Consider the following 16,306-nt stretch of genomic DNA (forward strand, 5'->3'; position numbering starts at 1 on the left):
ATGGGGGAGATGGTGATCCTTTGGCAGAAGCTACCAACACGGGGCTTGTGGATTTTGAAGAAAAGTGACTGTGACATTTGAAATCTGCAGGGACAGAAACACAGAACTGTGCTGACAGGTGTCAAGAGCCAGAATGTTGGGATGACACCTCTGGAAGCCCTGGCATCCCTCCTGCCCAGGTGCTAGGAGCCGTCCCCAGGCTCCAGCCGGGAGCCCTGCTGCCCAGGGGCATGGCCAAACCTTTCTTCAGACTCCAGAAGTTTCTCCGCAGAACACAGTTCCTGCTACTTTTCCTCACAGCTGCCTACCTGATGACTGGCAGTCTGCTGCTCCTGCAGAGAGCCAGAGTGACCCTCCCGCAGGCCTTCCGGTCTCCTGGCAGCCTACAGGCCTTGCCAGTGGCCACTGTGGCACTGGGTGTGGGCCTTCTGGATGGCAGGAACCTTCATGACCCCCATAGTAGCCCTGACCTAATACTTGATGTGGACACACTGAGGAGTCCTCTGGCCCGACTGCCACCTGGAATCCGCTGGCCCCGGAGGAACCGAAGCTCACTGAGGCGGCGCTGGCTCCACCACCTCACCAGTGACCCTCAGGTGCCACCCACCCTGGGCCCTGAGGCCCCTGGACCAGCGAGTCGCAGCCAAGGTAGGCGCTATGTTGCTGCCAAGAAACCTGCTCAGGGTTCCATGTATTGTCTCTTTTCTTGACCCTGTGGCAGCTGAGGGGTTCCATACTGTCACCTAGAGCTCAGACTTTGATTTTGACTCAGTCACACCTAGCTGGATGACCTTGACTTGTTTCTGGGTCCTTGAAGGTGGAGATAGAGACATTAATGTAAGATTAAGGTCTCTTTATTCTAGAAGACACCAAGGTAAAACACAGGCCAGAGCTAGGTTATAGAACCCAGCCAGTGCGGCCAGAACAAAAGGGGCCAGGGTCCCCACGTGCAGCCCCTTAAGAAGCTCCCCTACGTCACCCCGGCTTTCCTTCACCACGCCCTTATGGGCGAGTCCCGGGTCCACCTGCTGCCTGTCAGGCGGGGCTAGGGTGTCTCCCTACACATTAACTCCAGGGTTATTGTGCAGATGTATTGGGGTGGCCTGGAACAGTGTGTCATGGGGTGTCAAGGGCACAGTCTCAGGTTCTGATACATCTAACAAAGCAGAATCTCCTCCATAGGTTACCACCAGAAATCCCCTTACCTACTCTATAGACCAGTGGTTCACAGCTTCCCTAATGCTGTGATCCTTTAGTACAGTTCCTCATGTTGTGTTGACCCCAACATAAAATTATATTCATTGCTACTTTGTAACTATAATTTTGCCACTATTATGAATTACAAATATCTGATAAGCAAAGATATCTTGTAAATATCTGATAAGCAAGAGATTTGACCCCTGGGAAGGGATCACTACCCACAGGTCGAGAATTGCTGTTCTATGTCATCCTGGTACATTCCTAAGCCAAGAGCTACTTGTCAAGGGCACCTCACAAATTACTTGGCCTTCTAACTGGAAGCTGTTACTACTTTAGTAAAAGTGGCTCCTGTCTGTACAGTGTCACTCTTCTGTGAAGCCACTGTGTCTGGCACTATTATTTCCCCAATTTACAATGAAGAATTGAAGCATGAGAAAGTTAAGTGTATGGCCAAGGTTATTCTCATAGTTTGGGGTCTCTAGAAGCTAGCCCCAAAGCCAAAACTCAGATGCAGAATAGTTCTGGACAGTGACCTCAGGAAACCCTTGTTGGAGAGTAGCAAGGAAAACAGGCAGCCATCACGCTGCTGGAAGTCCCAAGTCAAGATAGTCCACTCTGGCCTGTTGTTCCTTGCACTGAGTACTATAGATTTTCTGTACACAGCCCAGGGTACATTCTGGCTGCCCTGGGAACATAAAGTTGTACCTGAATGAAACTGAGCTCAATCAGCTCTGATCATCCGTTATCACCTTATTTGGTCCTATGCCCTAACTCACCAGGTGCTCCTGTCCCTGAAATAATGTTCATGGATTGCTAAACATAGAGTTTTGAGCATAGTCTATAGAGTACCTAGCATAAGCAATAAGCATATCAGTGCATAGAGTACTTAGCATAGAGTACTAAGCATGGCACATAAGCATAGTATACAGAGTTCTTAGCCTAGAGTACTAAGTGGAAGTCTGTAGGAGGGGAAAAGGTAAGTGGGGCATCAGGCTCAAGGGAGGGAAGACATAAGAGAAAGTGCCAGACCTAACATTTGAACATTTGTGATGGAGGATGGGTGGATGGATGGATGGATGGATGGATGGATGGATGGATGGATGGATGGATCAATAGATCTATTTTGTGTTGCTGAAATTCAGATACCAGATCTTGGGATACTCACACATCCCACTGTTGAGTCACACCCCCAGCCCTTGATTTATTCTGAGAATGATAAGGGTCCAGAGGCATGAAAGGAGCCCCAGCTTATCTTCCTTGGGGAGATGACTCAGTGGGCCCAACAGACTGAAGACTAGAAAGCTGTGGGTTCTTGTCTCCAGGGAAGGATGGTTTCAGACACCATCCAGCTGATGTTCGTCACAGTGGGTTTTTGAGCATGGCCTGCCTGTAAGAGAAGACAGAGGGACTGGTGGCACAGCTCATTTTATATATGTGTGCTTTCTGTAATCTCTCCAATGCACCAAGAAACAGGGTCTTTATGCAGGCATTACTGGGGCAATTAATTTAGACTTAAGGTGCAAATGACCAGGAGAGGGCCCCATGGGTTTCTTGAGAGGAAGTTTTGTGAAGTGCTTACTTGCTGAAGACAGAGCTGAGTTCCTCCCTTGCTGTTGCCACTTCATGGCTCTGTGACCTTCAACAAATTGACCTGGAGTCTTCACTTCTTTGCATGCTCATTTATTGAAGGCCTACTGCATTAGTCCTCATATGTGTTTTGCATTGGGCTCTTGAGTGCTCTGTCTAGGGTGGAGTCAGCTCTGTGTTCAAATAATCACTGCACAGACTTACTGAAGGATGATTAAGGCATGGCATGGGGCTTGGGACAGAGCAGACATTTTATAGCTTATCTGCATAGAAGGGAACTGAAGGGCCTGGCTGTCTGGTTCTGGCCATGGATGTGTCCAAGAGAACCATATAGTTATGCCCAAAGACACAGTAGTGATGGAAGGGCTTCCATAAAAGCAGGAGAGATCACAGTTAGATGTAAGCAAGACAGTGATCAACTGCTATCCAAAAATATAGTTTGGGGTATGAATAAAGATGGCATACCTCCTTATCTGTTGATAGTCCCTGTCCCTGACCTCTGGAATGCCCCTGTTACCAAATAGAGAAAGGGTTAACTATGGCCACACCAGGGTACAGCGGAGCATCCAAAGTCCAGTCCTAGGGCTTGTCAGTGAGTTCTCAGAATGTTCAGTGGGTACCACTACTCCATGAGTGATGAAATATTCTGAATCTTCTGTAAGACTTTAAAGATAAAGTTAGTTTCCCCAAAGACTTTTAAAAAGGAGTGTCTGAGGGAGGTGTGGTGACACACTGGGAGTCATCAGAGAATGCGGAGGAAGGCAGAACGCTGACCTGGGAGCCCCTGCCCATGCCTCTGATAGGATTCTCTGGCCAAGCAGGTCTTCTTGGTCTAGAGAGTGGCCCACAGTGTAGCCCTCGGCCAGCTGCTGGGGCAGCAGACAAAGCAAGCATCTCTTTGCAGCCCGGGCATCCCGCCATCCCCTGAAAGGGATCCTGCAAGCCACGGAAGCTGCAGGAGTCTCCATCAATCACTGAGCATTTCATTATACCTTGGACAACATCCATAATGGAATAAAATGTCAGTAAGTTTACTAGGGGAAAAATAGTAACTTCTCCATAGCCAGTTTGTTTTTTATTGATAGTAATTTCCAAAGACATTCCAATATCTCCAAAGCCATCGTTAATAGCCTCACGACTTGTCCATTCCGATGTGCAAATGAACAGATGCAGAGTCACAGGCAGTAATGCATCGCCTTCATTTCAGCCCAAAGTAATAAATCCGCCTCAGGATTGTCCCAGTGCATCCCTCGAAAGTTCTTGCTTTTCTGCACATTCTTGCCTCTGTCAGGGATTTAGAAAAGACATTTGTTATGTTAAGTGACAAAGAACTCCTCTGCTCCCCCACAACCTGGAGGGGCCATCTGTGTCTCAAGCCCTGGCTTCACCCCAAGATGGGACTGCTGGGCCCAGAGGCATTGGGGGCGGGGCTTCCTCTGCATGTTGGTCAGACAGAGTCCAGCTGCTCAGTACTCAGCCACATCTAGTTTCAGAATGCCAGCCTGGCTGTTGAAACCATTGCTTTCCTCTCTTCTACTAACAGGCTAATTTATTCAACTAATATTTACTGATCCATTGTCCCACTAGGTCCCAGGTTAGAGTATAGGATCAGAATAATAATAGATGTTATTTATTTGAACATCTGTTATGTATGGAGCATCATTTTTGTGTAGATGTCCATCTGTCATCTTGTTTAATTTAATCTTCAAAGAGCCCACTGATGTAAACAGTGCTCTCACCATTTTAACAATGAAGAATGGGAGTTCCAGGGAAGTAATTGAGAATTCTTCATTATTAAAAATGAGCTCTTAAAAATAAAATAGTCACTCCTGGGTATCTACATTCCAAGGTTTGTGTTAGACATTGGACATGTGTTGTCTTGTGGAATTCTCTCCGCCAGCTTCTGGAATTGGTACCGTGTCCCAGTTTGTAGATAGGGAGCCTACACCTTAGGGAGGGGTTTTTCACATCCCAGGTCACACAGCCCTGTCCTGATGGAGCAGGAATGCAAACCTCCACTATCCCATTCTTAGAAACAGGGATGCACCATTTTAGCATCCGCAGGTCTTCACCGGATGCTTTGTGCTTCGTTTTCAGCTACGGGGCTTGTGTTTGGAATGTTTAATCAAAAGCTGTGATGAACTTTTTTTCTTCTGTGCCAACCAACACATTGAAAATTTTTCAGACACTGCTTTTCTTTTACTAAGTAGGCAAACAGAGAATAATTCATGCCTGCTGCTCCAGGTGGGTGTTTTCTGCAGCCATATATGACGAATTCCGGGGTCCTGCAGCAATTGAGAGAGAGTAGTTTACAGGGATCCATACCAAGGAAATAGCCCCCACCAGGGAATAGGAGCCTGTGGTTGAGATGCTGGGTGTAGCCACATGTTTTGATGTCCAGCCCTCCATGGGGTGGCCTCAGGAGGCATGGGATTTAGAAGCGGCCACATGGAAGATGACTCTTGGCTTCCTCTTCCTGGCATCTTCTGATCTGAGATTTCCTGGAGCGCCAGATGGTGAAAGTGCAGCTTCCTGCTGTCATTGGCTGTCATCTGCTCTAGGAATCTAGGCCCCTGGAACTTAGATCCATGTATGGTCAGCTGAGCCACCCTTTTTGTATGTGGGCTCCTCTGCTTTATACCTGAGGCCTTGGGACTACCAGTATGGTTTGTTGGAGCTGTGACCCACTGTTTTGAGTTAGGTGATAACACTGGCATCGTGCCTAACCCTGGTGAGTCACTTGGGGTAAAGATGCTGTTTCTACACTCTAAGAGGGTTCAGATTTAGATTTTTAACATCAAGTTAATAACTGGGGGCGTGGTTGACAATCCCAGTCATTAATTTGCCTGTAGTTTTAAGACAACATCTTTGAGTCCTGAGGTCCTGTGGAGAGCTAAAGTGACAGGGAAAGGGTCCTGGCCTTAGGATAGATGAAAATCTCTGGCTATATGGGAAGAGGGAACTGGTCCCGAGCAAAGGTGGGCATGCATCCCCCTCACAGTTGGGGAGACTGAGGCATGGACAATTGAGATGATCCAGCAGAATCCAAAGTAGCCTTTACTGCTGCAACACTGGAGGACAGAAGAGCCCCTCCCTGCTTCAGGAATGAGTGGGTATGGAGCCCTTCCCCACACTGCTGAGCAGAAGCCATCATTCCCTGGGAGGGACCATGACCTCGCTCTTCACTAGCCAGCCATGAGAAGCCATGGGGCTGCTAGAAAACCTGACACATGTTTCTGGTGCACACTCCAGGTGACATTTCCGAGGTCCTGGGCAACAGAGCACACACACTCTCAGAGGATGTGCAGTGTCAGGGCAGGTGTCCTATCCAGCTCCCAACATAGCTGCTGTGGATGTGCCTTCCCAGTTTGGGGACCATGTGAGAGTGTGTTTGCAAACCCCCAAATGCCATTTCTTCAAAACACTATGATGCATGTGACATTTACATGCCTGGGGCTGCGCTTGCATTCTCCAAGTTTCTCTGCAAGTCTGGGAGGCATCTCCTTCCTGCCAGGGACAGCCAGGGCTATCAGCCACTCCCATCTGTGCGTGCATGCTGGGGTCTATCATGCCACTGCCCTATGAAGTCATGCTCAAGTGTCCCTGACTGGGGAAGTGCTGAGGGTATGGCAGAGGGCTCAATGGTCGCTTGGTTACATCAGTTCCTATGTGATCACCTGTCTCAAAACTGACAGCCTATTTACATATGCTAGCAACACACGGCAGATTGGTTGTTTTAAAGAGGCCCCTGCTTATGAAAACTCTTAGGTTAACTGATTCCAGACTTCCCCTTGGGTCCTATCCTCTCTCTCTGGATCATGTGAATATGATAGAACTGTGTCTTGGGACTATAGTAGAGGCAGGGACCATAGTAGAGCCTAGGAAGGGAAAGAGAAGGGTGGGCCATTAAACCAGTAATGTTTATGAGGACTCAACTACTCTGACTTAATCATTGAACACATATCAAATCATCACACTGTACTCATATACAAGCACAGGGAAGAAAAATGATGAGGAAAAGCTGCAATCAGGCTGGCTCCAGTTCCTGGTACTGCCCTTGGGTGCACAGTAGGACATTAACTGGGTACATAGTAGGCCATTAACTGAGCAAAGGAGTAGAAAGCTGCCAAGCTGCCCACTTGGCTCCTGTGCTGAGGGGAAGCTGAAGAGCAGCTTTCATCCCCTCTACTTTCTAGAGAAGCATGTGGACCAGGCAGGGCTGGTGATTCCTCCTTTTCCTCACTGGTTTCAGACAAGCCGACTTTCCCAGAGCCCATGGCTGGAGGACCTCCCTGACTCCTGGGCCTGTGATTTCAGTTGTGCTCCCTCCTTGCAGGTACTTACCTGGGATGCTTCAGTGAGGAGGGCCAGGAGAGAACTCTGAAGGGGGCAGTATTTTATGACCTGAGAAAGATGACCGTGTCCCACTGCCAGGATGCCTGTGCTGAGCGGTGAGTGTTGAGCTGGGCTATTGACTGCATTGGGATAAAGTTAGAAGACAGGCTCAAAACCAAGGGGCATCATAGTTGTTGGTTGGCTGTCCTGATACCATTATAGCTCCATTCATCAGACTCTGATCTCCAGGAGAAAGTTTGTCAGCATATGACCAAGGTGCTGGGAAGTATCTGGAGATTGGATTCTATTCCTGCTCCGCTAGGAACTCTCCCTGTGACCCTAGGAGTTCTGTGAGTAGGCTATCGAAGAGGATGAGGGCCTATCAAAAACTCAGTTACTCAAGTCCCTGGCCTCAGTTTCTGCATCTGTTTAAAAAATAAAATAAAGAGGACCAATTCAGCAGTTAAAAAAAATCATTCCTACTTGTGTTTACAACAAAATTTGTTTCTCTAGATGCTGTTAAATAATTCCCTTGAGACTATGAGACATTTGTCATGTGCCAGGGAGTAGCCCTTACCATCAGGACAATTACAGCTCTTCATGTGAGCATGTTCATGCCAGAATACAGGCAGAGCAGTGGGAACTCACCACACACTTTGCCTATTTCTATCACCTTAGATTCTTTACATTTTTATACCTAGAGAAAACAAAGATAAGACCCACCTTCCCCATGCATGGTAACTCAGAGAAAGGTGAGGCTGAACATGAGGATGCCAATGTCTCATTTTAGTCCCTTCATATTTAAGGGAACTGAGGTTCACAGGTAGCAAGTGGCAGCATCTACCATCTCATAAGCAGGCAAATGGGACTTCATCATTCTGTGGAGTTTTCCTTCTAGGCTTTTCACACCAGAAAGGGAGTTCATTGAACAATGATGCATTTTCTGTAGCTGTGGCCCTATGTAATTCTCTGTGGGGTCTGTTTTACCCGTGTTGCTCTATCTTGCTATAGAGGGACCTATGGGTAAGGAGGAGGAGAAGGTAGCTGTGCAGCAGGGCTCTGGAGTGTCACTTGTTGCATACACTCCGGGCCAGTGCTGTGCTAGAGCTGGACACACTTTAATCTCCACCTGTGACACTGTAATTAGCAGCTTGAGGTCATCTGTTGAGTGTTTACGCCACAGCAATTGGCAAACACTATGCACCAGAGCTCTGCACATCTGCTAAGAACTGCATCCCCACACGGCACTCATGTAATCCCTTGTAACTTGAGACCATACATGAAACTGAAGTTCAGTCTCAAAACTGACAACACAGATCCATGGGACTTAATAGTTTATTCCAAAGAAAACATTATTCCCTATACTTAGATAACATTTAATTCTGGCTGGAGCCTGATTCCCTAGTCCAGTGGTTCTCAACCTTCCTAATCTTGTGACCCTTTAATGCAGTTCCTCATGATGTGGTGACTCCCAACCATAACATTGTTTTGTTGCTACTTAATAACTGTAATTTTGCTGCTGTTATGAGTTGTAATGCAAATATCTGATATGCAGGATATATGACATTTGAGCGCTGTGAAAGGGGCATTTGACCCCAAAGGGGTTGGGACCCACATGTTGAGAACCACTGTCCTAGGCCATGCTGATGGCCATGCCCCTGCCTATTCATTCAGACCTCATTGCAGCTTCAAGTCCATCCCTAAGACCCAACTGCCATCACCTGACCCTGACCTTTCCGTATTTTGGACTCCAGCCTTAGCTCTGTATCTAGCCAGCTTGGACTCACTCACACTCTGTGTCCCTGCAGGTCTTATGTCTATGCCGGCTTGGAGGCTGGTGCAGAGTGCTACTGTGGGAACCGGCTACCAGTCACACGTGTCAGCCTGAAGGAATGTAACCAGGAGTGCAAGGGGGAGAAGGGCACCTTTTGCGGGGCTGTTCGTCGGCTCTCTGTGTACAGTGTGGGGCTGCAGCAGCCAGGCTCCAGGAAGCGTGAGTGTGGTAGCATCACCCCAAGCTTTACGTGTCACCCATGTTCCACTCACCCTACCCACAGCCCATAGGGCAGAATTTGAGCCCCCCTTCCCTGTCACCTGCACCTGACTGGTTCCTGGTATGCTGCAGACAGAGAACAAGAGCTGTCAAAAACTGTTTGGGTTTATGACTAGGCACACTTTCCCTTATCCCTTTCAGAAAAAGCTAAATAGGAAGCCTAGGCATGGTGTGTGGTCACAAATGGCTCACTTCTCTTTGCTGGACTCCAGTATATTCTCTCAACTTCTTTGAATAGAGCTAGGTGTCTAGCACTAGTGTGGTAGACTTGAGGGGATGAAACTGGTTTGAGGAGATAAAGTAAGACTTGAGAATGTATAACTACTATAGCTCCACATTTGTGTATATCTGGGGGTCAACTTTAAACCATCTACCCATCCTTGCAAGCTCTAACATAAAAGTTGGTTCTGGAGTTTTGTGGAGGATCTTGGAGGAGCAAGTAAGTCCAAAATCTCTCTCTGGAGAGCTATGCCAACAGACCAAGGCATCAAGTGTTCTTATAGATAAATTCTCACCAAAGATGAGCATATAATTCAAAATTACAAACTTGAGAAGAAATAACCCAGCCCTGAGGACAATGGTGGGTGACAGCCGCTGTGCATAGGGCCAGAGGTCAGAGAGAGTGACTCTTTCCTGACTTCTAGAGATGTTCAGGTCCTTCCTGCATCAGATAGATGTGTCTGGAAGCCAAGAGGTCTAGATAGCTTGTAATGAAGACACTGATACTATATACCAGCTCAAGGATTTGCTAGTGAGTACATTAACTCAACAGAAACCCACTGATACTTAGTGTGTGCCAGATGTGAGATTTACCTTGTCACTTGCATAGGTTTTCTGAGGACTGAACTGTACCACACTCACTTCCTGGGTCTTTTATTTCTTTGGCCTTAGATGATTAATTAGCCTGATCCCTGATCCCTGATCCCTGATCACTTACTCCCGAGCCCCAACAGGGTCAGCCCTGAAATAGACTCTAGACCACTCTACCAGCTTCCAGATATGTCAGGGACTTAGCGACAGCTGTTTTACCTCTGCTTCCAATTGGCTGAGGGACAGCTGGTCTGGTCATTCAGGCCAGCCTCTGATCTTGAGTGGGCCAGAGCTGCTGTCATGGTTCATGTTGGCAGTGGTGTCAATGCCAAGCTGTGTGGCTGACCCTTGCATTCTGCTCCCCTCTCAGGAGCTATGCTAACAGGCTGTCAGAGGTGACCAGGTGGCCATCCTTTGTAAATTGCAGCTTGCAGTTACTAGGACATACTCACAGGTATGCCCTTGCCTTCAAGTTGGGATCAGGGTCAGTCGTGATACTTCATCCAGTGTCTTCCCTTGACAATGCTCTTCTGCCCTGCATGGCCCCAGCTCTCTCATCTGGGGATAAAGAGTGAGGGCTGTAGAGTAGTCTACACTTAATGGCATTATCCACAAACAGTCACATCAGTGAAGTGCACAGACTATTTCTGTGACCACCCAAGACACATGGGTTGCTTCCCGGTTTTAGGTTATGCTAAGGAACGCCCCCCCACCCCAGTATACCACAGCTCATTCCATTCTTTCACTCACTCAGCACCCCTTAGCATCTTGTGCTTTTCAGTGTTGAGGCTGGTTGCAGGGATCAAAGGGAACCACACACAGCAGCCTCCTCTGGGAGCTCCATTCTAGAATCTCATGACTCCTATGTTCCCCCAGCCCTGCCATGGCCTGGACTCTCTGGGATACTGGTTACTCTCCTTCTCCTATGTTTTGCCTTCCTTAATGACCCTCCCTTCCCTCGTGCTCCTCAGCCCCAGCCCGTATCCTCAGCATCTGTCCCTTGCCTGTGATTGAGTTCTGTCTTTGTTCTTGAGCCAACTCTTTGTTCTTTGTGGCCTGGCTTTGCCACATAGGATGGCACGGAGTCTTGTGGGCAGTACATGCCACTGGCCTTGGCTGTTGCACCACAGTCCTGAGCAGGTGTATATGGGGCGGGAGGATACAGCTGTCAGGAGCTGGCACTGGGACACACAGTGCCTCCATAACAGTCCCCAGAGCTTGGAGGATGTCAGTGAGGAAGAGTCCTTGAGTCTGTGATGCAGGGTTAGTCACAGGTTGGACAGCCCAGGTCCTGAGGACTGGAAGACGGCCATTTCCTCTTCAGTAAATGCCCTTCCTAGCACTATGAACTGATTTCCAACCCCCTAGTTCTGTGGTCACTCAGTATTGGCTTCCAGATCCAAAACTTGGCATGACTTAACAGTTTATAATGAAAAGTTCCTGCCCTGACCGAGGCTGGGGAGAGTCTGTGCTGTTGAGTAGATGTGGCAGGTAGAGCAAGCATGAGGGCAGATGTCACACCCCAGGAGACCTTATATGAAAAGGAGTGTGGGATGGGAATCAGATGCTATCTCAAGAAACTTATTCCCAAGCAGCTGGTACCAGAACATTCCAGAAGGTTTGCTCAGTACCAAGGGAACCAAAAAGCAAGCTGAGTTTTTCCACCAGAAGGTTGAAGAACAACTTGGCAAGAAAATCCCTTCATGACATGGGATTGAGGGGTATCCCTGGAACCCTGGTGGGAGTTCAAGACCAGAGTGAGGGAAGCCTTGCTAGGAGGCCCAGGAGTGTCTTATCTGCCCAGGCACAGCAAGAGGCAATGGACAGTCCAGATGCCTAAGTCCACTTATTTTTTCCGTGCATATTCTCTGGAGTCAGAACTTTCCAGACTGTCAACCTACCACATCACCTGCTATGGAAGCTAGCATGAAATAAATGTAAAATGAGGGAAAGAAAACACGAACAGCTACCCACTCCCTTCACCTCCACCTTCACCCCTACCCCCCCCCCAAATATATGGCAGGAAAAGTGACCCCTTAAGTCAGCATTACAGCCAGGTGACCTTCGTCAGAGACCTGGGTGACCATGTTTCCCATGGAAGGTGTTTCTCAGGTGTTTGGCTCAGCCCCATCTTGATCCTCTCTCTCTCTCTCTCCCTCTCTTCCTCTCCCTCTCTTCCTCCCTCTCTCTCTCTCCCCCTCTCTCTTCCTCTCCCTCTCTCTCTCTCTCTCTCTCTTTCTCTCTCCCTCTCTCTCTCTCCCCCCTCTCTCCTCTCCCCTCTCCCCTCTCTCTTATGATATCTGCCCCTCCTGAGTCTATTCACATAGATCTCAGGACCCAGGACCCAAACCCAACCACAGATACCATTTCTCATCCAAACCCCATTTCCTTCCCTGCAGGGCGGACTGCCACTTACCGAGGCTGCTTCCCACTGCCAGAGAACGTCACCCACACCTTCTCCTCCTCCCTGACACAGGCCAACGTGACTGTGGAGACATGCTCTGGATTTTGTTCCCAGAAAGTAAGAACTATTACCATTGTGTTGTGTTTCAGTCATAGAGTGTGCATGGTGGTCTTCAGAGCAGTGGCAGGGCCCATGCTGGGCCACACACACATCCACTCTTGCAGCCCAGGTGGGAGCCAAGGAGTAGAGGGCAGGGCCAGGTCATATATCCAGTGTCACACGAGGTGTGTTGGATAGTTCACAGGTAACACCCTCTATGATTTGAGACTGGATAGGGAAGGGTGTAAAGCTAAAAAGAATGTGCCTGCATACCTTTCTAAATTGACCTTGTTTAGATTCAGAGATGCCAGATCAATCCTTAGGGATGGCTGATGGGTCTTCCGTTTTCTGTGCTGAGGGCTGTGACTGGCTGCAGGGGCCATGCCACAACCACTCCTGTGGTTCAGTCCAGACTTTGGAGAGGAGTGGAACTCAGTTAGAGCTGAGCTGGGCAAGGCACCAAAGCAATTGTCCCTACACTATGTACTTGCTCTGTGGCAGGATGAGGGGTGAGCAGAGGCAGGTGGGGATTGCAAAGTTCCAAGTCAGAATTGTATTAGCTGTGGTGGGGAGCTCTGAGTCCACAGAGCACAGAGGAGCTAGACTGGGACTCAGTCCTCTCACACCGTGGTGGATGCTGCATCTCTGCAAGTGACCCTAGTTGTGTTGGGGTTCAATAGCCTCAGTGTTCTGTGGTATTTGACAGATAACAGAACAGAGCTAAGGGGAGGAGAGGGCATTGCCTGTGATGATGATGATGACAATGGTGATGATGACAATGACCGTGAACAGAAACTGACACTGATCCAACATACCATGCTAGGTACTAACTATTTCAAGCACTTTTTCTGTGTTGAGTCATTCAGCCTTCCTAAGGCCTGATGGGATAGGTGTGGTGATGGCCTGCATTTGGCAGGTAAGGAAACTGAGGCAGCTAAGACAGGAGCACTCAAGCTGTCTACGCGTGCTCATGTAGTACAGATGGAGCTGGGACCTGACAACTGCATGGCCCATTGTGGGGGTTGGGTGGAGCAGGGGCAGCTGCGGTGAAGTGATTGTCACATCCATCCTCCATCTCACCCCCACCCCTACAACCCCACTGGGTGCTGCCCTCTTCCTGCTTCCTCAGCTCTCTGGAAATGCTTCTCTTGCAAGGTGGAGGGAGAACAAAGCTTTTATAGGCCCTTTTCTCTCGCCTGAGTACAATGTTGACGTACTTCCTCTGTTTTGTGCCACCAGCATTTTTAAAGCCACTGCCACCAGGGCCCATAGGTCACAGAGCAGTCACCCCACTTTATTGGCTTGCGGGCATCTGGCCCTGGGAAATCACTTCTCATCCTCGTGGTGGGAACAGAACTCAGTAGAGAGGGAGTAAGGACACCCACACAACTGCCAGCCCTGCCTGAGCTACAGGGAAATGATGCATCTGAAGTTTGAGCCGTTCCACCATGCCCACCCCAATCCCGACTTCCTCGGGAATGTCGAATGCCAGGCCTAGAGCAGGATAAAGGCAGACTTCCCAGCAGCTTTGGAGGGGCCATGGCCTTTCCAAAGAGTATCTGCTTCAGTCTTCTCAGCAGGAGACCCCCTCATATCCCTGGTGGCTGTAGGATTCAGCTCAGGTTTGCAGAGGGATAAGCTTGTACACAGGCATAGCCAGGGCTCCTGACTCCACCATCTGTGCTCTTAGACATTGCAACCTCTCCTTGTGACAGAAGGTGAGGCAGAGATGAGAAAAAGAATGGGAAAAAAGAGCAAGTGCAGTTGCCATGACTGCAGGCTTGGCCCCCTCTGGTTAGCTTTGAGTAAGTAATACGTTTATGTAAACACAGTAGAGATACCAAGGCAGGTCAGCTCACTCCTGCCTCTCTCCCACCCCAGCTTCCTCCCTGGGAGGCAGCTCATATCCTTGGCTTCCTATGGCCACTTTCAAAAACTGAATATTCAATCCGTTGCATCCTAGACTGGTCCATTACATATCCCACAGCTTCGGTAACACAGGACCTGCACTCTGCTGAACTGGCCCTGTTCTACCAGACTACCCGCCTTAGAGATCACTCCATATGGGTTTAGAAGTTAACTCCAATCTTTCCCAGCCTCACAGATGTCCTATAATTTATTTAACCGATCTCCTACTGTTCAGCTTTTAGATTGTGTTTAGTCATTTGCTTTTACAAACAGTGGTGCAATGACTGTGTTTAGGTCATTTTGTATGAGTGAATCTGTAAGGAAAAGAAAAAAAAAAACAAAAAAAAACAAAAATCTCTCCCAGGCGATGCTGGGTTCAGGAGGTATCTTTGTTGTTCAGTCTCTGCTGCCAGATTGCCCTTGGCAAAGGTTGTACTAACTTTACACCTCTTACAGGGATGTGGGAGAGGACATAACCAATCCTGGAGGGTTCTCCTTCTTTGGGGGAGGGGATGTCCTAGGAAAATGTTCCAGTATTCTAGATGTGACTCCCCCTGAACTGCCTTGTAGAACCTAGGGAGCTCTGCCCGGTGGTTGCAGACAATAATTTAAAGATGAGAAACTCCTTGCTATTTTCAGCTCTCCTTCATATTTACTGGCACAAATTCACGTCGCTACAGTTTTACAGTGAAGTGTGCCAGAAGATCCCCGCAGGCTCTCGGTATCATAAGCCGTTTGGCACCTTAGCACCTTGTCTGACTCCCCTGCAGATGCATCTCAAGGGCGAGTTACTGGCTTAGTTCTATCGTTTGCAGCAGTCGGGGCTCATCAGAGCCACATGGAAAAGGTGCCTGAGGTTCTCAGATGTGGCCCGTGTCCTCAGAGCATCAAGTGTGGGAATCAGTTCAATCATTTCTTGTCCAACCCCCCCTGGAGGATGGAGCAGGAGGAGATATTTCTTTGAGTCCCATTGTTGAGAGCTACAGGGGTTTGCAGCCGTGAAAGAGTCATCCTCTACAGTGTTCAAGTTGAAAGTGGCTTTTAGCAAAATACATTTAGCAGGATTTGGTCAAATTGCATAGGCTGATGTTTACAGAGGTAAAACCATGTGCTGGGTGCCAGCAGAGCCCAGCAATGGGTGAGACTTAGCGAACTGCAAGGTAAAGTTTATGGCTGGGGAGGAGCCAAGATGCATGGCTTAGTGAGGCTAGTGGCTAAAGGAGATGGGGGTAACTTAGAGGAGGGGAGGAGCTGGAGCACCTAGGGCAGTGTGAGCAGATGGATAGGGGAAATGGACATTGATGGTCACTGTGTGATAGCCACTATGTGATGACTGACAGTCCATTGGAAGAAGAGACAGCTAGGAGTCGGTTTGAAAAGTAGGTGTGGAAAAGTTACAAAGATCCTTGGGTGTCTGACTTAATGCTGAGCCGGTTGTGGTTTTCTTTTTTGTTTTGTTTTAATACTCCCCGACAGGAAACAGGACGCTATTGATGGTGTAGTCGGGAGGGGCACTATGAGTAGCAGGACACTCTCCATCTGTAAGCAGGATGCTTTGGACCGCAGAGAAGAGTGGAGCTGATGGAGGAGGGGCTCAAGCTGAGTGGTGCTACATGAGCTAAATCCACTTTAGAGGATGGGGGACCCACTGGGAGGAGGGTGACAAATTCTGTGTGGGTAGAGAGTAGATCTGGCCAGTAGAGTTCTCCATAGAGCCTCCTAGGAGGCAGCATTCTTCAGAGTCAGCCTTGGAGACACCTGGCAAAGCTGCCACAGAAGCCAACCTATGGTATGGCTCTGGAGTAAGGGATTCCAGTTGTGGCCAAAACAGAGCAAGTAAAGTCTCCTCAGTGCATCAGAGTGCATCTCTGGTCCCCGAGCTGTCAGCTTGTCTCCCTTGTCTTCCCCTT

At 48.7% G+C, this 16,306-nt stretch overlaps 1 protein-coding gene across 1 annotated transcript in view; it reads left to right on the top strand.

Moving 5' to 3' along the window:
* The first annotated feature begins 230 nt into the window (after nt 1-230).
* The window catches only part of Wscd1 (WSC domain containing 1), a 31,004-nt gene continuing 14,928 nt past the window's right edge, over nt 231-16,306 (top strand). The window contains exons 1-4 of the mRNA XM_035447396.1: nt 231-648; nt 7,124-7,238; nt 8,931-9,115; nt 12,385-12,506. Coding sequence (XP_035303287.1) covers nt 231-648; nt 7,124-7,238; nt 8,931-9,115; nt 12,385-12,506 — 840 coding nt within the window. The remainder of the gene's footprint in view (nt 649-7,123; nt 7,239-8,930; nt 9,116-12,384; nt 12,507-16,306) is intronic.

The sequence above is a fragment of the Cricetulus griseus genome, chromosome 7 (assembly GCF_003668045.3).
Source record: "Cricetulus griseus strain 17A/GY chromosome 7, alternate assembly CriGri-PICRH-1.0, whole genome shotgun sequence".
Taxonomy (NCBI): domain Eukaryota; kingdom Metazoa; phylum Chordata; class Mammalia; order Rodentia; family Cricetidae; genus Cricetulus; species Cricetulus griseus.